The sequence below is a fragment of the Thunnus thynnus genome, chromosome 10 (genome assembly GCF_963924715.1).
Source record: "Thunnus thynnus chromosome 10, fThuThy2.1, whole genome shotgun sequence".
NCBI lineage: Eukaryota > Metazoa > Chordata > Actinopteri > Scombriformes > Scombridae > Thunnus > Thunnus thynnus.
Window position 1 is genome coordinate 6,735,491 of NC_089526.1, and position 25,552 is coordinate 6,761,042.

Sequence of the window (25,552 nt, forward strand, 5' to 3'; positions counted from 1 at the left end):
CAGGGGGCAGTATGAACCTTGATTTTGAGAGAAGATGAACTGACCTCAAAAAGCCTCCCAGCTCACACAACAACCACTGTGACACCTCAGAAACAACAGAAGCTGGCAGCTTTAGTGGAAACATTAAAGAGCACAACGAAATCCAGTACACAAGACTTTAATAGACCAACAAAAACATATGAAATGTGATCTGTTAATAATATCACAAATAAATGCACCATGAAAAAATCCTTATAGATCCCGTATGTACACAGCCATACTGTCTGTATGTGGAATGTGGATGAGAGAAACAATGAAATCACACTTGCTGCTCCAGGTTGAAAAAAATTTGCAAAGTACACAAAATTTCCAGATATGGAAACATGTTGGCACATTTAGAGTAGGCACATGAACACTTACAGTACATGAGCTGCTTGTTTACAGTAGATATTACACTTACATCGATAAACACAGATAAAAACACTCCTTGCTGTTTCGTGGAATGTACATTTTTCAGGCACAAATCTCATTTAAGTTTGTTTGCAGCTTTATGCGATTACGCTGCTGTATGTATAGCTTTTTTGTTTTCTCAAACGGCAGACCACATTTCCCATAATCCCTTTCCTTCTGTTGCAAGAACAGTTACAGTTACAGTTTATTTCATCATATACTGTGTGGTTACATTTTTTTCCTTTTCATTTCTACAGTACAACGTATTTTATTTAGGAGTAAATTCCTGCACGGCTGCTGCATTTCAATGAAAAAAAAAAAAGTTTTATACAGTACTCATCAAAGTAAGGTATCAAAAATTTCAGCTTCAGTAGGCCTACTGAAACCTGAACATTGCAGCCCTGCCAATACCAGCCGATATGTGGTTAATGTTAAAACTTTACATTTAGAATATGGAGGAAGGAATAAAGTTGTGTATTAGTTCACTTACAGTATATAAACTCTTTATATTTCATACTGCAAAACAATCAGGAAGATTTCTAACAAAATGATGTAACACTTCACTTTCACGTCCGTTATGTAGCTTTTTATAAGCAGCATATAAACATTTAATACATATTTAAAACACACTATAATGTAGTTGTAATTAGATATATGCGTTTGTTAATGCATTTCCCATAAGTGGAGGCTGGTGTATAAACAGATAATGAATGACAATATAGTAATAATATAAAATATGTCTTCATAGGAAACGTATATAATGATGATAAAATGCTTACATCTGCTTGCAACTACATTATAGTGTGTTTTAAAGCATTTATTAAATGTGCATATACTGCTAATAAATGCTAAATTTGAGGGGGTTAAAGTAAAATGCACCTCATTGGCTCCAGGAGGAGTACTGACTCTGAACACTGGCAACCGCTGATCAACGAAAACTCAAAAAAAACAAAAACAAACTGCATCGCTGAGCAGGTTTTTTCCTACATAATTTCCTACGTAAACTCAGCTACATCAGTTTGTGCCAGCTATGAACATTCACCGATACGAGTAAAAACTTCACAATCAAGTTTTTGCATTTATATTTCCCTTTTGCACAAATAAAACAGCTTATTTCTCCAATCGTTTTCAAATGAGTCCAGAGCTTTTTTCTATTTACACGTACGTACGGGGCAAATCAATATATCAAGTGTACAAACAGTGGACTTTGATGAGTGAAAAAGGTTCAAATCATATGTAAAAACCCCAGAAATTGCTCCATATGTTTACTATTTTTGCTACCCTACCGCTAAAAGGATTGTTTTTTAATGAGGTCAAAAAAATTAATCCATGTGATAACTCATGCAAATATAAATACAGAAGAAACCCGACACAGAAAGGTTAAAGAGTGATTCCCAGTGGACGTGAGGATCCTGCCACTGGGGAGTAAAAAAAAAAAAAACGTGTGACAGAAATTATAACATTACTGCATCTTTCTCTTTTTTCTCCCTTTGCAGCAGGATTTTAACTCACAGAAATTAGCGTTTCTTTAATAAAGGAAGACGTTAGTGTAACAACTGAATCTCTTTAAACACAGCGGTGTCTCTGCCGACCAATCTGTGAATATTCACAGACGGTTCTCTGACCAAAGACTGAGGTAAGACACTAGTAACCCTCTGGACTGCATCTGGAGTTTTACACTGTTAGCATTTCCTCTGGGAGGTAAGACGGGATGCAATGTTCTCTGAGAGGCTTCAGAGCAAGAAGCCGGAGGAGTTTAGATACTGTGAGGAGACGGTGTGCGTGTGCTGGCTGGCGTTTTGCTCCGCTCGACTCTCCTCCGAGTCTTTCCTCTGGTTTTTCTCCAGGTTCTGCAGATCTTCCAGCATCTCCTTGATCAGAGGAGGCATAGAGCCCGGGATCTCCATCTTCAGCGTCACCACTCGCTCAGCTCCTGTGGGAATGGACACAGAAAATGTTTTTTAAAAAAAGGACACATTACTTCCTGTGTAACTGTATTTTATTAACACATTATGTTGCCAAGTGTAGAGCTCCCACCACAGATCTTTCACTAAAACTGGCTCCGAATACCTCCAGGACACTTAACAAACCAAAACTATTCATTAGACCCAAAATGCACCCAAACTTAGATTTAATCCATATGCTATATGCAATGGCGTCATGTCTTGATCATAAAGGACACTTTTATCTCCCTAAGAAGAAAAGAGCTTGAAGCTTTAAATCATTCGTGTAGCTACATGCCAAAGAAAGTCTGTCAGCAAACCTGTAATCTGATAAAAAAGAAGCACAACTCTCTCTCAAGGCCTCTCTCTTTCTCTCCCGTGACCTTCACCAGATACCATCTGATGGTATCACAAGACAAAAATGGTTCTGTTTTTGCAGTTTGGACATGAGAGCGTGTTTTTTTAAACATATCAGCTGTTTTTTGGGTGGGCTGCACTGTACTCCCAGATTGAGCGAAACCCGCGCCGCTGCACTCATGTCATCACATTCTACTTTGCTGCAATATGCAATCAACCCTTTGCAAAAAAGCAAATCTATTTAAGCCTTCGATGCTCTTCACACTCTTTTAGCTCCGCTGCTGCTGCACTTGTAGCACTTCATTAGTTTACGGTTTTGATTCAGGACGGCTCTGTAGAGGAATAATCCTGTTTGCACCGCAGTCCCTGCTGCTGCTGCTGCTGTTGTGGACTGAGAGGGCTGGACTTTGTTTTTGTCAAATGTACTCAGATTGCCCTATCCGTTCTTTTAGTCTGCTTGGGACCCCTGCAGCTCTCCCCAAAGGATTCTGTCTCTGCTTGTCCTCTGGTCGCTTAGTAAAGGGTCCAACAAGTATAAAAACGCATTTGTGACAATTACTCAGTGCCCTGAGACTTCAGCAATGATGTCTTTAAGTATAATATTATCATAGACAGTAGAGATGAGGGCTAAAACTACAAAATAGTTTCCTTCACTTAACAAATGTATATGCACTTACTCATAGTAGTTATAGTATTTAAATAATTAGTTATATATGAAGAACGTTCATAAGGTCAGTGGTTTCTGACCTTTGGCGCTGATGCTGCGCAGGTCAGTGATCTTCATGAGGGCCTTGGGGAACATGAGGGGCATGCTGGGCCGCCGCTTGCGAGAGTAGATCTTCAGTGCCTCCAGCAGCGGCTCCTGCAGCACCTCCACCTTGGACGGCTCCTCCAGATCCTGACGGTCTGTTCAAACACACAGAGAAGACAGATCATAAACAACAACATTTCAGACATTAATGTTTCCCTTCCAGAAGTGAAGATTTAGCACGTTATTGGCATAGATAAAAGCTTATATTTCACCACTTTTTCCAAACTATAAAAGTTGCGTCCAGGCTTCAGTACCTCCAGAGACGAGGCAGATGGCGCTGAGGAGGCCGCTCTCTGTGTCGTCCATCTCCAGCGGCAGCAGCTGTCCTGCAAATGTGAAAACGTGGTCTGTCAGCGGTCCAAATCCGGCGTTGTGGATCTGAGTCCGGGTAAGGGTCAACCCGTCAGAGAAGGTCATGGTGTCCTGGTCAGGAGTGTAGCGAGTACAAATCCTCAGGATCTGGACAGGACAAGAGAGAAAACAGATTGGGTAAATTAAGAATTGCTTAAAAATTAAGAATATCTTACAGTTATTGATGTGTTGACCATAATGAAACAAGACAAGAAGAAGCAGCTTCAGGAAATCTAACAAATATTTTAATAACTTCTTGTGTTGGCTCCAGAGAAAAATCAAGCTGAATGTCATAATTGTACCCATGTGTGTTTCCCAATTTCAGTATCTTTGTACATTTTATTTTGCCAAACATCAAGATGAATTAAATCAGCAAAGATAAATACTTCAGGCAGGTGAGTTTCCACCAGCCTGAAGTATTTATCTAATCGCTCCACCGTCACACTTTGTTTTCAAAGAATTTGTGCTGTAATTTGTCAAATAACGGGCAGAGCCTTTTTCTAAAATCTAAATACAACAGGCCTTCATTTGAGACAGGCTACTATCAGAGACTCGTTGTTATTTCTAATTCACTGTTTAACGGTAATACTGTGCAAAACTGCTCTAAGATGCCTTCCACCACCTGATTCACAGTAAAAGTCTTCCAGCTTAATATGCATTAAAACAAAATCACAAGAATAAAGTTTTATCATCACACTGTGAAAGAACACTTTTAGTCAATCTGCCTTTTGATCAACTCAATCTATCCCAACAAAACTCAGTAGCTTTATTCATTCGCCATAAAACTAACGAGGCAGATGATATGTAATCCTATTTAAGGCCACTGGATGATGCCTGGAGAGGGAAGTGATCAGTGGTTTTGGGTTTTTTTTTTAGAGCTTCTAACTTGTATGTGGGACTCCTGACTGTGTAATGTGCCTTTGCTGAAGTGCTTTGCTAACTACTCGTCTTGCTTGAGGGTGTGAAGCTTTGTCATAAACAGTTTTGTAACTTAGGAATGCAGTCCGTGTGACCGATGTACATTTTTTAGCTCTGTTGCTGTTTAATAATGCTTCTTCTTTTCTTTTATGACATCATCTTTGTAGTATAATGTATGTGTTAGGTGTCTGGTTGTAATTCCTATGCAATGGACAGCAGATAAAAATGAATCAATCTTGGCTAACTGGCTGTGAAACTTGCAAACAATGCAAAAGGCCCTCTCTCAGAGCCAGTGTTTGGTTTGTCCCCTCTGGGCTACTGTAGGAACATGGTGGGCCTCATGGAAGAGGACCTGTTCTCTATGTAGATATAAAGGGCTCATTCTAAGGTAACAAAAACACAACGATTCTTATTTTCATGTGATTATACACTAATTAAAACATAATTATGAATATTATATTCCATTTCTGCCAAGTCTGTTCTGCTAGTTGCCACTAAATTCTACACACTGCACCTTTAATGTTGATTACTGTGCACTGTCCCTGATGAATAACATAAATACAAGCCCATGCATAGCCCACTGGAACTGTGCATTTATTGCATTGTTTTATTTTAGGTTTAGACTGATTCGTGGCGGCAGGGAGAGCAACAAAAATGATGATCAAACAAGGAGGTTTTTGGCGAATACAAAAATCCCAGAACGCCTCATCAGGAAAAAATGTGTAAAAATGCGACACAGAGGAGCATGTGATCGTACATGGAATTCCCTCTCAGCTATCAGAGGGCGTCAGAGCGAATCATCGTCAGGTGTGACAGGAGGCTCCAGCGGTGGCGGAGACAGAAAGGCTTGCCAGTGAATGACAGAGGAGACAGAGGGAGGATGAAGGAGAATAAAACATGCAGCACACTCTGCCCGAGGGCCGCTCTGTCTGCCAGCCTGCCAGGCTGGTTTGTCTGTGGCATGAATGTCGGCTGACAGCGCGATTCAAGATCCACATAAAGTGTGAATCACAGTAGGAGCTGTGACTGTGCGAGTACGTTGAGGCGTCAATCAGGTCATTCAGTTTAAGAAAATCGTGCATGGGTGAATGTAAAATATAATCACCAGCTTGTCTTTAGGATTCATCACAGAGCTTAAACTGCAATTTGTTTCCTTTTTTTTTTGGAGAGCTCAACTTGTTTTAGGTCGCATGGACGTACCAGGATGTCCAGGCAGGCGGCTTTGAGCAGAGTGATCTGGTCGGCGATGGTCAGGCCGGTGAAGCCAGGTACCCGCTTGGCAAACTCCACCACCTTGATGATGCACTTGGTGGCGAGCTCGCTGAACTTATCCCACAAGCCGAGATCCAGCTGGATCCTGTGGTCTGAGCTGGAGTTCTGGATGGAGAGAGGAAAAAGATGGGAGGAAAAATCTGTCAGATGTTTGTTTTTCCGCTGTTAAAAGAGCTCTTCGGGTTCATGTTGGCAAGATTGAGAAAGCCACAATAAACAACTTTAAAAAAGACACAACTTGATTAAGAATGTGAGGCCAAATAAACCAACAAAATAGTTTGTCATCACTGCTTGTTAATGGAGCACAGACTGTTCAAACTGAAGAATCACACAATTATAATGTAACCTTCACAAAACTAAAAGCAGTCTTTGTAAGCTGATAGAAGCAAAAAACATTGTGTTCATCCAAGGACTAAAAGAAAGCAAGAGAGGAGTTGAGGAGTTCAGACTGATCTTTGATCTACTGTATTTTCAGTATCTATCTTAATCAGAGGTGCACAATATTAAACATTTTGACTATTTTGACTAATGTTAAAAAACAGATATTAAAGGTGAAAAGGCTATGATCTCTATATAAAGTATAAAGTATATTATATACTTTTTGAGGCATTAAATTTAGGAAAATTTAAGGTTTTAGCATTTTTTATGATCCCTGAATAATCTCAACCAGGAAGTGTATAATAATAATAATATAATAATAATAAACTTTATTTGCACCTCTTATACATGAAATGTAGCTGAAGGTACTTCACATAAATTGCATTTAATAAACATTTTAGGCACTTTATAAATAAAAGGTTACAAACAAGCAATAAAATACAATAAAACTCAATAAAACTGAGTAAAAAATAAAATATTTCAGTGAGATTCAATGCAACAGGCAGTCAGTTTGTTATTCCTTCTGCATTTAGTGTTTTTGCTCACACTTCCCGGCACTGCTCACTTCTGCCGACTTGCAAAACCATTCACATATCTTTAAAAAGGGCGACACCCAGATACAATATACATTGTGACACAGAGGAATTTTTGTGTGCGGTTATTCCTGTTTGATGTGTGTGTCACAGTTTGCGTGAACGACACACACACTGTGCTTTTTGACTGTACGTATATTGTTGATGACAAAGCAAAGTTTTTTTAGCGAAGCACATTTTACTCCTCAGCTGGTCTTCTGATAGAACAAAAGCATCAGATTAAAAGATTAAATAAAATAACAAAAAAAGCGGACAATGTATTGTGTTAGAGTGTAAAACTAGTTCTTTGTCTCACCACCAAAACATGAACTGGGGTTTGTATGTATAGATTTTGACAAATACACAAATAAACTGATATCTGCTTAAAACAGCACTATAGGGTGTTTTAACCCATTTATTTAAGGTTAATATACTGCTTATTAATGCTGAATAGGGAGGTTAAAGTAAGCATGTTAACAATAAGCTATATTGTCATCCCAATAAATTGATTTGTCATTGACCCAGTTCTACTGAACTCTCCCTGCTGCATGTTAACAGATGACATTTATAATTTGAAACTAGAAGAGATTTTTAGAAACTGAAATGTACGTTGTAGCGTGTTTGAGTTCAGCCTGTGAGCAGCTCTGACCTTTCAGTTAACAAGATGAAACATATTCACATGCGTAGTAGCGCTTTAAATGCCACTGACCCTAAAATCTCTTCTTGCTACGGATCACAGGCGACATTTCCTACATTTCCCATAAGGCTTTTACACCTCAATAACGTTACATTTGAAAGTCATGTTTTCTATGAAGCCAGTCTTTTAATAATCTGACTTTGATTGATCATTGGTCTAGAAAATGTCAAAAAATAGTAAAAACGCCCATCCCACGGCGACGTCATCAAATTCCTTTTTGTCTGACCAACAGTCTAAAACAGTCTATAAATGTTATTCAGTTTGCTTTAATGTAAGAGAAAGAAAAGAAGCTAATTGTCACATTTGAGAAGCTAAAAACAACCAAATGTTTGGTATTTTGCTTGAATATTCTTATTAATTCATTGACTAATCATTTCAGCTTCAAATCAACGACTCTCCTTCTTCTACAGCTGTTTAAAAAATGAGTGAAAAGTGGCACATTTTGAGATAAATAAGCTACTTCCATGTATATATCCTGTTATGTTTCGATTGTGTTTTTGTTGGATGTCATCCATTAGCAGCAGCAACGGACATACATGGTTACATTCATGCTATCCTTCATCTGAATCAAATGAAATCAAATAAACTATTAGACCGAGAGGGCAGCTTTGATCTTTTACTCTCTTTACTCTCCGCAGGCTGTTTTCTCTCTGTTGAGGAATATTATTTTAACAGTCGGGTCTCTTGCGGTGACTCACTGTGGTGTATTTTCCCAGCTGGCACAGGGAGGGAAAGGTGTCTCTGTGGGCCCTGCAGATCTTCTCCACAATCAGACCGAGCTCTGCTGTCAGCTCGTACGTCTCCATGATCGTCATCTTCACCGCTTCCTTCTTCCCTTTTCTCCTGTTTCTGTCATTTCTCACCGCTGGAGGGGGAAAGGATGATGCAGATTATAAGACGTTAAAGGAATACTTGTGTAGTTTAGTTTTGGTTTTATTACTGAGGGACCTGCCTTCACCCCAAAAACAAGGGAGGTGAATTGAATTTTTATTGTGGTGTTAAAGCATTTAAAAATAAAATTTAAAAGTTATGGCTGGAGATTTTCTATATATGTCATATGCAGAGCCAAAACAACAATGAACTGCTCCTGCTTACAAGTATTGTGCATGTATCCAAAGCCTGACTTGTGCTGTCGACCTTCGTTGTTAAAAACATGCCAATGAGTCACACCGTTGCACTGGGTGATATGTTCCTTCACCCCAAAGGAAATGGTTACTGTTGTCTGTTTAGAAACGTCTCCAAAGGGTTAAGACAGTGATAATATTTTCAGTGTCAGGAGAGAAGTTGCTTGTGCGGCCGACACCCATGAGCATTTGTGAGAACACAGCTCTGTTGTCACTGCTTCACGAGCTTGTTGTGCCACATATCACAGTCTCTTCACTTTGTATCGAAGTTCTTTGACAAATTTATAATGTAATACAAAGTCAAGAGGTTGAGGTATGTAGCACAACAAGCTAGCAAAGCAAAAACGTGATCGCTGTTATTAGTCTCTGGAGCCGCTTCCAAACAAACTAACAAACCCAAACTCTCCATGATATAAAGAACATGTCACCTTGTGCAACAGTGTGGCTCATTGACGTGTTTTTTGTAGTTTTTGGACAATAACGGAGGGCTACAGCACAGAGGAATAAAATATATCAAGCTTCAGATACACACACCATTCTTGTAAGTAGCATCAGTTCATTGTTGGTTTGGCTCTGCACATGAGAAGAATATAAAACATCAGCAGTCACACCCCTTAAAAAACTCAACTGTCATCAGTTTTCATTTAAACTCTTTCTTTAGTAGAGAGTAGTTTTCTGTGAAAACAGTTGACAGTGAGCTCTGTGGATGTTTTTTTTTTTTTTTTTTTACATGAGGGAGCATGTGAAGCAGGCTGATGCATCCTAACCAGGTTAGCCTTTAATAAACGCTTCAGTAACGGTGTCAACACGTTTCAGTGCGTCCCACTGACTTGGCTCAGGCAGCTATGCACATGTCAGGGTAGCTCAGGATTATGCAACACCTCAGTGTCTGCCTTCCACACTCCACTCCCCCCCCTCCTCCTCCTCCTCCTCTTCCTCCCCACTCTGGATGCCCTACATCCAGTCCGCCCGTCAGTGTGTAAACACTAAAAGTCAGATCATGTTACACACTGACTGAGGCGGCCGGCGAGCAGTTACATATCATCCATCTGTCTGCTACATGTGATGCACTTATGTAATATGTGTGTGTGTGTGTCTGAGTGTGAACGAGCAACAATGAGAACATGTGGCTGGTATGATCCGTTTCTGCTGCCCTATCGCTGTCCGTGGCTCCCAACACGTAACACACACTTAGTTATCTAGGTCACTGCACTTCTGGGTAACACAGACTCTGAGTTTCTGTTGTAGAGTGCTGGAGTTCACTGAGAAGCTCCCAATTAGTCATTTAAAAGTTCATATTTTAAAGGGTAAGATCGTCAGAATATTAATCTCCCACTGTTTTGATAACTGATTAATCGTTTTGAGTCATTTTCTTAAGAAAAAATGTCCAAATTCTCTGATTCCAGTTACTCAGATGTGAATATTTTCCGGTTTATTTAATCTTCCACTATAGTAAACTAAAAATCTCTGGGTCATAGACAGTTGAGGACGTCATCTCGGGCTTTGGGAAACAGTGATGGACGTTTTTCACTGTTTTCAGTGAAAAGAAAGAACAAATGACTAATCAACAGATTAATTGACTAATCAATGTAATTCAAACATTAAAAAATTACATTTTAAACACTGTGGCCCAGAAATACAGCGTCTCAGTAACACTGGATAATCCACAAACCAGTCTGTACATTAGGAACAATTTTTTTTTTAGCAAAACTAGAAAATACTTGTACACAGAAGTCTGCAGATTATCTTGCATAACCAGGACGTTGTTTGGTAAAGACACGTTTCGCTTTGGCTTTTCAAACGTTCAATGCTTTCAACACCACAAACAAAAGTCTATTCACTTCTATGCTGAAATCTCAGAGGATATGAAACCAAAACTGTCTCCATGATTAGATACCACTAGAGGTGCTGAAAGTCCACCTCCCATTATTTCGATTTATTGCAATTCTATTAATCTGGTCTTGAATTTTTAGGAGATTTCTTTGTATAAGCTTTTAGCTCCCTGCTGCTCTTGCACAAATGGTTCACTTTGAATTCATGTATAAGTGTGTAGGTTAGTGTGTTTTTATAAATATGTCCTTGTGTACAAATCAAAACAAAAAATGTTAATGTGAAAACAGACAAATAAATAAAAATAAATTATAAAATTGGTAGATAATCTATGAATATATTTTAATTTTAAGTGAACTGACCCTTTAAGCTGTAACAAATAAAGCGTCTTTAAGAAGATTACAGGAATTAAGCTGAAATTATAGTTTTGCATTAAGGGGTTAAAGAGAGTTCATATTCTAAAAAACTCAGTGGTCCTGTAGATAATTTAACAAAGCAAAAATAAAACAATAGTAATAGAAATAATAATAATAGAAATAGTAAAAATGCATATACGATATCAAAGTTGATTGTCTCATTAAACGTCCACAAAAATCTGATTGAAGATAAACGTCTATAACTATTAGAAAACCAAGTTCAAAAACAACTCGTTTGGCTGCTCAAACCATTTCTCAGGATTGTGGCGGCGTGTTCAGATCACGCTTGATTGACAGCTCACTTTCAGCTCAATTACAATTTTAATTTCCATTCAATCACTAAAATATTTTGCTGCCATGGAATAAAGTACCAAATCTATCAAATGGACCCTACTTGATTACAAAGCTTGACTAATCGACTAACTGGTCAACTAGGTTAGAGCACCCTAATCTGTGTTTTTATTTAACTATACCTCCCGGAGTATGGCGCTAATCGTTTTAGCATTTTCCATTCATTTACATGAAACAGTTAGCATTAGCTTTCCTATGCAAACTTTCGAGCTTATTATCAACTACACCAGTAATCTGCTAGTTATCTTGACTAATCAGCTAACTAGCAGACTAGACCACACATATCTGTGTTTTTATTGAACAATACCTATAAGCTAAGTGTTTTAGCATCTTCCATTCGCTTACATGAAATGGTTAGCATTAGCTTTGCTATGCTACACTGTTGAGCTACTTATCAACCCAGTGATTAATACAGATTTGGGTGTTCTGCTAGTTAGCTTAACACAGTAGATTTCAAACCATGTCAGGCTAATTTGAAATCTCAATCTAGCTAAAAGCAAAGAAAAGTGCAGTGCACTGTTTTGCCACGGGGAAGACAACAGGAAGTGTTGTGGAGTCAGCTTGGCTGGACAGTCACATCAGTCATCTTCCTAAATATGACTGGGCTGACATTTATGACGTTTTTTATTGCTTAGCCACACCTAACTGCAACCCAGTCACAAGGGAAGGGGAAGAGACTTTTTAAAGAATTACACCACTACGTCAGAGGCTATGTTCTCACTTTTTAGGTGTTTACCCAAATGACATAATTAAGAGCCAATCATAGATTTGCCTTTCCTGGGGCCTTAAAAGGTAAATGGTAATTATTCATAAAACAGATTTTCCAAGTCAGACTAAATGTGCATTTCTTGCACTGTGTTGTTGCTTTAATGAATCACTCATGAAACATGAAACTCATCTTACAAAACACGCAAATGATACACTTGAGACGATAATTCATGACTGTCACACTGACCTTTCAGTGGCCTCTAATATGCAACTCTTTGACAAAGAACATCTACTATCTACTATCCTCGACGGTTTCATCATTTCCTCTTTATTTATTTAATTCTGTAAGAGCAGATGTTGCATTTTCTGGATTGTGAATGACTAATTTTGGAATCTAACAAATGCTGCGAGGCGTAACACATGATTTTCAAACATGAGAGAGAGTCCAGTGGGATGTTTTACTGAACATACGAGTCTCACGAGGCCTCCTGCGTACACTTACACTCCTTGGACATTCCCACAGCGAAGCACCTCTGGAGCCGACAGTACTGACAGCGGTTCCTAGTGATCTTGTTTATGATGCAGTTTCTGTCCCGGTGGCAGGTGTACACCATGTTTTTCTGCACACTGCGGCGGAAGAAGCCCTGCAGAGGCACCGGAGAAGTAATAGAAGATGTTATTAATGAGTGACAATGGTATGAAAATAATCTTGCCTATACTTAAAGGGCCAATCTGTTATTTTTTTGGACCATGTAAGCTGACATATTCATTCATAAAATTGTGGAGTTAGTTGAAAAATAATGATAATAATTTAAAATTTGAATGTTGGAAAAGTTATGGGTCTATGTTTTCTATTGCAAGTGGATGTCACTGTTAATATTGACTGAACACCATGTTGTTCACACTCACACACACACACACACACATGCGCGCACACACACACACACACACACACACACACACACACACGGTTTATCAGGACAAAGTTCAGGCCCGATAGTGATGTTGTCTGAGTTAATACAGTAATCAATAACAGATTAATGTGACTGAACACAATAAAACGGTGTAAAAACATATCATACATAAACATGTTTGCTTCTAGAGCTGCAACGATTAGCCGATTAATCAATTAGTTGAATAACAGAAGATTAATTGCCAATTATTTTGATAGCCAGTTAATCATTTGACTCATTTTTTTTAAGAAAAAATGCAAAAGTTCTCTCTTTCTAGCCTATGAAATGTGAATATTTTCTGGTTTCATTAGTCTTCTATGACAGTAAAATCAATATCTTTGGGTAGTTGACTGTTTGTTGAGACAAAACAAGATAATTTAAGTTGCATCTTGGGCTTCGGGGAACAGTGATCAACATTTTTCACTATTTTCTGACATTTTCAGACACAACAACAAATTGATTAATCGAGAAAATAATCATCAGATTAACCAATAATGAAAACAATCATTAGTTGCAGCTCTTATTTACGTCAGTCATTAAAATAACATTAGAGACTTAGTTTTTGTGAGCTTTGGAGTTGATCTCAGTTACAAAATGACAACTTGCATAAAAGAGATCGCTGTTCTTTGTAAACCACTTAAATGGAGAATAAATTAAATACTAAAATATTTTTTTAGTGAGGAGCAGGCCTGACATGTTACCTTGCAGCCCTCACAGGCACTGACTCCGTAGTGGTAACCGGAGGATTTGTCCTGACAGACGAAACAGGGCTTGTAAGTGCGAGGCGGCGGCGGAGGGGAAGCGGGGCTGGTGAACAGGTCATCTGAGCTGGAGCTGGAGCTCTGACTTCCCACTGCTGTAAACACACAGGAGAGAATGTGATATGCTTTTAAGTCTGGATGTTATTGTATTTTACTTATCGAAGGGGAAACAGAAGATGTTTTATGCACCACTTGCAGCACAGTGACCACAGACCGTCCAACACTTCGACAACTATTAAACTCTCCAGATTATCACATCAATTTGCTCTGAACATTCATTATCTTTAGGAAATTGAATCCTAGTGTGTCTGTGACCTTCAGACCTTTTCCTCTTGCAACAGCATCAGGCCAAAAGTTACACTTGTACACAAATTTAATGGCAGAACACCAGAAAATTGACCACTTTCAGGATGAACTCTTTCCATTCTGGCAAAAATATCACATCTCACAATCTAATTTAAAGTTTCAACTATTAGTTGATTAATCAATCTGCAGAAAATTAATCAGCAACTATTTTGATAATTGAATAATAGTTTTAGTAATTTTTTTTAAAGCAAAACTGCTAAAATTGGCTGGTTGCAGCTTCTTGAATGTGAGGCTTTGAAACTTTTATGCATCATTCATGATAGTAAACTGATCAGACAAAACAAGACATTTGAGGACATCAAATTATAACCGGCATTTTTCACTATTTTTCATCTTGTAGAGAAATCAATCAATTAAAATAACTGTTAGTTGCAGCCCTGATTGACATATTGACCTACTGACATATTGCCATTGAATTTTCGGTGCTCACAGGGGGGACTTTTAATTACTTTAGCCTTCAGGGAAAAAAAACTTTACATTCCAGCCCCACTACTGTGCAGGCTCTGACAACAGCTGGACTGTCAGTATATTTGTTAAAACCAACATTTTTGTATTATGGGGTGCAATGGTCATTACAGCCTCTGGGGGCTTTAGACTTTATCCAGTTGCAGTATCTAGGAAATAATTATTTATTTATTCATTCATTTAATAATTATAGAAAGGTGGGAAATTGTGAAAACTAGAAAATGAAAAACGTTCAACTTGCAGGTTGAGAAGAAGACTGTCGGCGTTAAGGGACACACAGAGAGACAAGCTGTTAGCACCTGATTAAATATTATCTTAATGACAGATGCTCAGTCTGATCAATTTCAATTTCAGTGCTCTGTGATTTGAGGGACAACTCATTACACATAGTCGAACTTTCATCTCACAGTATGATTGAAGAGCATCACTTCAGGCACTGTTCACTGGGTGGGACTTTCATGTAAGGCTACACCCGTCTTATCAGCCCTTCTCAGACTCTGAGGCAACAGAGAAAAGCTTCCCATCCCCCTCTAATTCAGATTAAGAAACGTCGCTCAGTTTCCTCAAACAAAATTCTGAATTTGAGTATCTGCACTTCTCCTTCAGGAAGTAAGAAACCAGAACTATATTGGGAAAACACTAAACTGACTCAAACTTTTGTCCAGATTAAGCTGGACTCACCCGTCACCCGTGTTTCTGTGTCATTTTGTCGTCTCTTTAATATCTGCGGATGTAAATTCACATATTGTACTGTAAGCACAGCTTTAACCTCAATCCTTTCACTCCATCAAGCACAACACACAACCCCCCCCCGTCCCCTCTCTCCCCCCTGACTTGAAACCCTTTTTAGGAGGATTTGCTCCCGTCTGTGGGGCTCAGCCTCCCCTGCCGACTCTCTGATCACCTCCACCGTTTCCAACACTGACAGAAAACGAAGAAAGCCGCCTGGAAAAGGGGGACAAAACGAGAAAAATTGCTCATCTCCATCTCCATCCCCTTGAACCCGTGGCCTCTGGTTGAACCTGAAATCAGTGGGTCAAACGAGGACACCCCCATCAGCCCGAGCTGCTCTCCCAACACAACACAATGCAGGAGCATGCCACAAGCCCAACTGACTGATGAGAGAGGGACAGAGGGAGGGAGAAGAAACAGAAAGTGTGTGTGGCGAGGCGGTGTACTAATGCTCTGCTAAGTGATTTGGTCGGGGGAAGGGGAGAAGAGGCTGCCCTCCAATTTAGGTGGTGTTGTTTGATGTATGCGACGATGCGTTGTGAAAATCAATTTAACCTACATAGACGAAGAATTTTAAGGGTGTGAAAGGTTTTTTTAAGCTGAAATATCAGATTTCGTTTTACGGAAAAGAAGGATGTGCATGATGTGGCTGAGTAAAATTACAAAATCTCAACTTGTGAGCAGTGAAATATGTTGTGTATGAGCTCATTCATAGATGCCTTTTCAAGTTGTATATAAAAAGATTCAGGCAGGACGTTGAAGCTAACTGATCCTTCTGTGACCTTCATACTAAAGATCTTTGTTTTTTTTTTGTCCTTGACGTTATTTCTTGTGTATTCCTGCAAACGTTCTTGCAGTTTGAAAATGTTATTTTTGGTTAGACTTGATTAAATGTAAGTTAACGTTTATGTTCATCACAGCCTTTATCTGAACCTCAAGTATCCCTCATCAACCATCTTTATCTCTCCTGTATTTATTTGTGTCTCTGTTCTGAACTTTTTTGTATTTTTTAAGGTTTCTATTCTTTCAAATTTGCATTTTTTCCCTTTTTAACCCTTTAATACACCATGTAAAGCACCTTGAATTGCCCTTGTGAGTGAGAGGTGCTATACAAATTAGAGCTACAACGTGTCGATTAATCGATTAGCTGCCAACTATTAAATTAATCAGCAACTAATCAATTCATTGTTTAAAGTATTTTTTTAAGAAGAAAATTTCCAAATTCTCTGATTTCAGCTTCTCAAATATGAATTTTTTCTGGTTTCTTTAGTTTTCTATGACAGTAAACCGAGTATCTTTGGGTTGTGGACAAAACAAGACATTTAAAGTCTCATCTTGGACTTTGGTGACATTTTTCACCATTTTATGGACCAAACAACTAAGAGATTGATCCAGAAAATAATCGACATATCAATCGATAATGAAAATAATCATTACTTGCAGCCCTAACACAGAGAAACTTGCCTCGCCTATACTAATGTTAAGAGAGAGGACTCATTCTGCTTCCAGCTAAACAGTAAACATCCATAAATCAAAACTAAGAGAAGTTTTCATTAACAATGTCAAACATTATCTTGAAATAATTTATGTTTCTTTGAGAAAGAAGGTGGTTAAAACTATAAAACTGATTAACAGATACTTTTTCCTTATTTCCTTTATTTTTTATGTTTTATTTTGCTCATATTACTTATTTATTGTTATTTAGTTCTTTATTTATTTATCTGAAGTGTTGTGTTAAGTGTATATATACTGTTTTCTCTCCCCTGACGTGATGTTCAATTGTAGAAACTTAAAAAATATATAAATAAAGTTTGTTGAAAAGAAAAATCTGAACCTGCTTTTATCTTTTCCTGATTATAAATACTTAAAAAATACTCAAAAAAGTGCAAAAGAGATTTGATTTTTGCAGTTTTTCTTATGTGAAAAGTTTAAATGTTTTGGACTCAACGGTCTCGGTCTTCTCTGACCTCCTGAGCTGGTGACCGTCCGATGAACCCACTGTGACCCCAAACTGACCGGCCCTGCGTCGTCCCAAACGCAGACCACCACACCGTCACCGACTCACGTACAGTATCCTGCTTTCTGCTGCTCTCAGTCTGTCGAAACGTGTCAAAAAATAAAAACACCTGCGAGAATGACGAAACCCTTCAGGAAACGCACACGCAAACGTTTCACACTCAGCTTCCAGTTTATTACTGTAAGTAGTAAACTTGTAAAAGTAACGCAGTCTACTACAATGATAAACCCACCCTCCGTCAAGGATATAATGTTCAGTTTTTGTTGAACCTGTTTTACATAGATGCTGATTCAACCTGATAGTTATTTTGAAGGCTGTTGAACTGCATTCATTCATATACTGAGTGTTTTTCTGCTCACTAATATAAATGGAGTGAATCACTGGTGAACTACAGTCTCCAAAAAGACCATAAATGTGAATTATAACACCATTAGAAAACAATTTCAACCAAAGCTGAACATTATAGTGTACATTCATTAAGGATATGATATTATTATGTTAGTTTTAGCTGGTTGTACATAATAAACTGGCGACTGGATGTAAATCATGAGTGTATGACTGTGGAAAGTAAAGTCCTCCAGACACGATTAGAGGAGAACGTCAATCAGAATGAACATGAAGAGACAAAAAGAGACATTATCCAGGCGTAGAAAAGACACAACATGGCAGACAGTGGATTTATCCCATAAATTAAATGACAATACAGCAATTCAGTGAAGATGTTCAAGATTATCTATATTTATTATCTATGAAAGATTATTCGATTGAGGTGCCAGAGCTCCATAATGTTCTGGTGTTTTCCTTTAGTGGGAGGATCATTCTTATATTGCAGCACCAACCTGCCCTTTACTGTAAGTAACATATAACACGTGATATATCAAATTATATGGTAAATAAACTGCAGGGTAAAAACCAATTAATCTGTGATGAGATGAAGAGTAAATCCACCTGAAATGATGTAGAGAATGTTATTGATTTGTGTTTAGACGTTTTCTTTATGTTGGTCACCAACATGACTCTATAGTTTAATATTTTTGTTCCCAATAAGCATCACTGATTCAAATCTCGACTTAAAAACATCACTTTTCCACCTACATTGCGAGCATCGGTGAGTCTGCCAGTCCGGCTCGATCAGCTCTGGGAAGTAGGCTGCCAGATCCTGGTCTTGCTCCTGCAGCATGCACGCAGGGCTGGATACGTACAAGTCCAGGATTTCTCCGGGACCGAAAGCTTGAAATTCCATATAATCAAACATGGTGTGAAGTCCGCGTATGGAGACGTATCCTTCACAGCGGGTCCGGTTTCTCTGTTTGCACCTCCTGTGCGCGCTGGATGCAAGTTTGTAATGGATGCAAACAGTTTTTTTTTTCAGCAATAAAACATGTCTAATTTTACATTCAGATAGGCCTGTACGGTCGGGTTTAGACGTTTATCCTCCATAATCGGTTAGAAATTGTGCGCATGTTGACGCGCAGCCAGCAGACAGCCGACTGTAGCCGCTCCAGCAGAGAGAAAGAGATTAAACAGATCGAGATGTGGAGGCTGTTTTGCATAACAAAGTTTGTTCCTGGACTTCTTCTTCTTCTTCGTCTTCTTCGTCTTATCTCTTCTTTATTGACGAATGTCTCAACTCAACCTGCTTCATACTAGTTATGTCACTGCGACCGATGGTGTTACCTAATGTATGCGCCTGAACTCTCCATGAACCTCGTCTGCTGCTGACCTTCAGATGACCCAGCCTCTGTCTGACATCACCAGCAGCGGTGCAGCTCAAATCCTCCACTGGACTAAAACTATCGATACTATGGTGAAAAAAAAGTCCTACAAACTTCAAACTTTTCAGTTAAAGTAGCCTAAACATATGGGCGTCCAATAGTTGGATGGAAAATAAATTAATAAATGACAGTGATTTATTATAAATTAATTAATTAAAATGTTGCCACGAAAGAAGAAATACGTAAATGTGCAAATTCTGATTTTTGCTTTTTAAATTTTCACATTTATTTATTTCTTGTGTCACTTTTGGGCCACCATATAAACAAGCATTACAATAAAATATTCTCAAGTTTCAAAAGAAAAAAGATTCATGTCTCCTTCAGAGTGTTACATTATTGATTCATTAACACTTTCTACATGCTAAAATATCAATGATTATTCCTTTTAAGGCTGCAGCTACCAATTATCTTCATTATAGATTCAACTGTTGATTATTTTCTCAATTAATCGATTAATCTTTTGGTCTATAAAATGTCCAAAAATGGTGAAAAATGACAATCACTGTCTCCAAAAGCTCAAGGTGATGTCCTCAAATGTCTTGTTTTGTCCCGACCAACAGTCCACAAACCAAAGATGATCAGTTTATGATCATAAGAAAACTAAAGAAACTAGAAAATATTCACATTTGAGAAGTTGGAATCAGAAAATTTCTTAAAAAGGACTCAAAATTACAAATCCATGATCAAAATATTCAGTGGTTAATTTTCTAATTGTTGCAGCTTTAATTTCTTATCATCAATGATTAAATTATATTTTTTTCTTTGTGCTTAAACGTTTTTGTTTCCTCTGAGTTTCTGAAAAGAGTTTATTAATGGTGTCAAATACAGAAGAAAAATAAAAATATTTAAAAGCCATTTAAAGATACAGCACTGCATCCGAGCCACCTGGCAGTCTAACTTTATTCATACAGAATTATTTCTGATCGCATCATAAATTTGAAAAAACAATGTATTAAACTTTATGGTTAGCGTTTGGCACCATAATAATTAATATCAAGCAAAAGGAGTCACTCATATTGCCAAAATAACCAACATCATCACCATTTCTTCAGTTAAAGAGCTTTTTTATCCTCTTTTAGCTTATTGTTTTGGTTTTACGGCACATTTACTGTATAGTTCAGACCAGGAGGGCAAAGTACATTTACTCAACTATTATTGAAGCTCAATTTTGAGGTACTTTACTTGAATATTTCCAGTTTATGCTGCTAAAAACGAGAGAGATGTCAATCAAGCCCAGTCTGTGCACGCCCACATAGTCCTAAAAAAAAAAGGTAAAAAGGCAAAATAAGTGAAAACACCTGTGGAGGTCAATCATGGTTGTGCAGGGTCTTTAAACTACCCAGCAGTTTTTAAAATAATTCAAATCAGCTACATTTTAATGCATCAAAGATAATAATTCACTAATATATTTAAAACAGAGTCCCTCAAAGTCCTGAATAATGATTATTTTTTAATCTTGTTGCACAACTTGTGTCCACAAAATAATCATTTTCACACTCTGATTGGAGTGATTCCACATAAATACTTTTTATACTTTCAGTACATTTTTCTTTTTTACAGGAATTGTACGTTCTGGTTCACTAGTTTTAGTCGAGTAATGAGTTTGAGTTCTTCTTTCACTCTCACTGCTGTCATCAACGCTCATAGACGGCTGTTCTCAGCTAAAAAAAAGATGATAAACGGCAGGAAGTGACAACTTATTCATCATGAATCATCAACATATGTATGATTAGCAAGTGACAATACATTTATCATGCACGCAACTTGCTCAAAGGGGGGAAACCGAAACTTGTGATTCATGTTCAGAACATTTAAATCCAGTTCAATTATATGTTCATTTATTTATTTATGCATTTTCCCCTCAAACCTTGGTGCATACATCTCCAAACTCACATCATTTCAGGATTTAAGGGGAAACTGTCTTGATTTTTTTTTTTAAAAATGACGACTTTTGAAAAGCTTTTATGAACATGCTAAAGAGGAAATGCAACTGAACAACTAATGCATCATGAACATAAGAGATGTGAGTTTTCTCAACACACATAGGAGAATGTACCATATTGTAAACCTTCAGGTTTGAACACATTAAATAATTCAAACTTGGAGATACGTTGCTTTCAGTCGTAAACATACAGTAAAATAATCCTCCTGCCTTCCTTAAATCACATAAATCCTGTAAAATTTGTGTCTATATGCTGGTGAACATTCAGGTTTTTTAGCCAGAAAAGGAAGCTTGAAGTGTCTGTTTTACATAAAGGGCAGCACAGGAAAGCAGATCAGACTGAAGTTGCAGTATTGGCATTTAATGATTGAAACCATGTGGCCTTTTAGAAAATCAATACTTTTTAGGCTCCGTTTCTCTTCATTCACGTCCACTTCACTTCTTGATCTTTGACTTTAAGTGAGAAAAATTTGCAGTTAGGAGGATCCATAATTAAATCTGCTGGAAGATAAAGTAGGTCATCTGCAAGATGGGTGGGTGGGGGGGAAGGAAATCAGTTCCACTTTAAAATAATGGACCTAATTTACAACATTCATCAACTGGAAATGACTGAAACAACTCCCCTGCCCTAAAAACCTGAAATTAATTTAAAAAAGAGAAGAAGAAGGAAAAAAAAAACAAGATTTTTTAATGAATTGGCTAAAAATTTTCCATTGAAAAGAGACAGAGCTCCACAAAGATGGATGCTAAAGATATTTTGCTTGAAAATATAAACACACTTGATCTCCTTCAATGCCACTGCTAACCCTATTGAGGCGTTGGGGCAGCACAGCTCCAATGTTAAAGGAGGCTAATTACTCCCAGTATCTCCCACACTCCAGGGAGGCGAGGTCATCCAGAGGACAGGCATGTGAAACATTCCTGCAGCCTGCTGCTGCTGCTGCTGCTGCTGCCGCCGCTGCTGCTGCTGCTGGACCTCCCTCCCTCCCTCAGCTCAATCCTCCCCTTGTCCCCCTTTTTTTCTCCTCCTTCATCCATCCTCATCCTCCTCCACTCCTCTTTCTTCCGTCCTATTTAGCATCACTCACATTTTTTGTTCATCTCTCCGTCTTGATCATTCTTCCCTACATATTCACTCAGTCGTTTGTTTTCAGTCTGTGGTGAAAGTGCATCTATTCAGCCATCCATTAGTGATTTTTTTTTGTGTGTGGCAGTGGGTAAAGATACGCTGACTGTTCTGATAAAAAGAAAGCAGCAAGGGAAGTGTTTTAAGGATGTTGGCTGTTCTCTATATTTTTCTTATTTCACCACAGAGCCAAACCGACCATGAATGGATCCACTTACAAGTATTGTGCGTGTATCTGAAGCCTGATATATGGTATACGTCTGTGCCGTCGACCTCTGTTGTTGTCTAAAAATATTAAATACACGTCAGTGAGCCACACTGTTCCACTGGGTGACATGTTCCTTCACCCTGAGGAGTCTGGGTACTGTAGTTTGCTTACATTTTCAGTCACCGGAGAGTAGTTCTGTGTATTACAGTGACAGCTACTATTCACTGTGAATGAGACCTGACTTTACAGCCCAATGCCTCCCTGCTGAGACAGAGAAATTCAGAAAAACTTTATACAAATGTATCCTAACGCAGTGCGAGCGGTAACCAGCAAGAGTGGATCACGCTCGTTTTGATCCACGTGGAAACAGACGTCCACAGTTGTCTCTGGTATCTCTATGATGTGTTGTTAACGGGCTGCCGAGACCATTAAAAGAATGACGTGTGGAAACAAATCACCAACATTGTTGGTTCATTAGTACGGCGGCTACATCAGAAAACAACTGTTCAGTCGTAGCAGAGAATGTAAATTCTCTACTCAACAAAACACACACACAGAACGACAGATTCATGAGAGACCAGAGACTGAAAACTACTTTGTATTCACACCATTGCAGTGCTTTGCTAGCTTGTTGCGTTATATATCACAACCTCTTGTTTTAGCATGCTAACATGAACCTCATAATGCTGATGGGAGTTCTGTCAGCATCCTGTCACGATAGTCATGTGGTTGGATGTTTAGACCTGTTGGTGGCACGAGAGAAACAGTCAGAATGAATCCTCTTGAGACCTTGAACGTCTGTACCAAATTTCAAGGCGACACTTCCTGACAGCAGCTCTAACTTGTCTTTGTTTTATCTCTGACTGTGAGAAACTGGAGCCATTGTTTCCTCCTGCGGTCCTGTATGCAGATACAACAGTGAGTGTATGAGTGCAGATAACCCTGTATTGCACTTAAATGATTAACACTGAATGATTCATGTCCTTGCAGTTTCCGTGTCAAAGCAGTCTGGTACCAAGGGATAGGCTGGTTTTAACAAGCCCCCCTCAAAATAATAAAATTTTAATCAATTTCAAACTACAGTTTTTGTGCCAGGCAAAATAAATTGTACTTATGTGGATAAGTACAATTGACCTTCAGCGCTTCTCTATTATTACTTGTATGTGTCTCCCCTAAATATACAAATTAGTTTAAGAAGAAACTTATTTGCACAAACCACATATTATGTTTCTTAAACCTGTAAAATCACTTTAATCTTCCTCTCATGTGCATCTATATAAGTGTCCTCAGCATTTTGTTCAAATATGGCACCAAATGGTGAGTAAGAACCGCAACAAACCCTCAGCCTTCCTTTTGCTTTTTTTTTTTTTTACAGCCAGTTGTAAACCGTCACTCGGAGCCTGGCAGCATTGAAGGGTTATTTATTAGTGCAATATATCTCTTATTTGTACTGTCACACTAGCAGGAACAGGATGACAGGTTTAAAGGGGCTCCCTGTTAGTCCAACTCCTCTTTAAAGTTGTATTGGGTTTCTAAAGCATCCACATTTGGCCTTGTATAAGCGGAAAAAACAAGCCCATTCTTGCTGTTTGATGACTGGATGCCATGATTTTTTAAATTGGAACATCTGGCCTGCAACTAAACTGTAACCCTGAGTTGTACAAGATAAGTGGAGTCTAACATTCATGTACCATAATGATTAGTCAAACTGCTGATTTCTTTATTAGTTGTTATAATATTAAACAGGCTGAATTTGCAGATTTCAACTCACAGACAGAGGTCATCATTCATCTAGATTGAGTTTAATATATATGTACTGTTTAGACCTTTAAGTTAAATCCACTTTGAATAACATGAAGCAGAAAATATCTGTGCTGCTCTCTACTTGCTACACAGAAGACGCAGAACATCTTTCCTTTTTGTTATTTGGGCAGATAGGAGCTTCTTTAAAACCGTATGTTCTCACTCCTGCCCCGGACACAGTTAACCAATGAGCAGCGTGCATGTGTCATGTGGTTTACCGACTCATCCACTGATGCGGACCAGAGAAAACAAACCGCTGGTTTGAAATCGCCCTCTGACATGTTGTGCTACATATCACAACCTCTTGACTTGACTCAAAACAAGCAGATATCTTCTAAAGTTGCAGTTTTTCTGGTTTAAATTTCCCATTTTGTGTTTCCTCGGACAGTGTTTCCCTGTTGAACTGCAGTAGAAAAGTCCAAAGACGGACTTTGGCACTAAATGACATTAAAACTTTGAAAGATATCTACTTGATTTGACTAATTTGTACGGCTGAAGCTTCATATTAGCTTCAAATAAACACATTTTTGCACAGAAGGAGGACTGTAGATTTAGATTTAGTCCCCCATCACTTTTTCTGTGTTTCTGTGTTCATTTAGGCACCTGACTGTTGTTTAATACAGACTTGAAGCTATACTTTAAGGGCCCATGCTTGAGATCTGATGCCAAACATCTGATTCTAAGGGCGTCTTCCTGAGGTCTGAGGTCGGATGCTTGGGGTTTGATCTTGTGGTCGGATGTGTTTTTTTTTTTTTATGGCCTGAAATCTCTAAGAAATGAAACCCTTGTATGATGTCAGTGAGAACTGATGCTGAGGTCTGAGGTTGAACTGAAGCGTACGCTGTGCCTCTGTGGTTTCATTGCCTGTTGCTCGGAGAATGAGAGAGAGAGAGAGAGAGAGTGAGAGAACATGGGAGGGGGTTTTACCTGTTGCAGGATCTGGATGTTAGTAGCTGGATCTGAAAGGTCAACAACAGCTTTCATCCTCAACACAATCATCTTCACTTTTAGGGCTGAACAGTCCAAAAAACATGTGACTACAACCAAGGAGAGACATAGTACACATTGCAACAATACACAGAAAAGTATGTACAGTAAGTGAATTGTGGTTTCCTTTACGTTTCTGGCACAAGAATGAACGCTTGTTGTTGCAGCTCTCATCAGCCCATTTCATCATCTCACTGGTTGCCTGAATTCTCAGCCACACACCACCGGTCACCACCGCAGTTATTTGGCTGCGCTTTGCC

At 38.5% G+C, this 25,552-nt stretch overlaps 1 protein-coding gene across 1 annotated transcript; it reads right to left on the bottom strand.

Annotated features, from left to right (window-relative positions):
• Positions 1-141: 141 nt before the first annotated feature.
• LOC137190923 (retinoic acid receptor beta-like) lies at positions 142-19,208 on the bottom strand. Its single transcript, XM_067600657.1, has 8 exons — positions 18,547-19,208; positions 13,812-13,966; positions 12,660-12,801; positions 8,427-8,593; positions 6,010-6,186; positions 3,795-3,999; positions 3,477-3,635; positions 142-2,362 (listed from the first exon to the last, which is right to left on the bottom strand). The coding sequence occupies exons 1-8, from the start codon at positions 18,704-18,706 to the stop codon at positions 2,163-2,165; spliced, it is 1,365 nt and encodes a 454-aa protein (XP_067456758.1). The 5' UTR covers positions 18,707-19,208; the 3' UTR covers positions 142-2,162.
• Between the last annotated feature and the right edge of the window lie 6,344 nt (positions 19,209-25,552).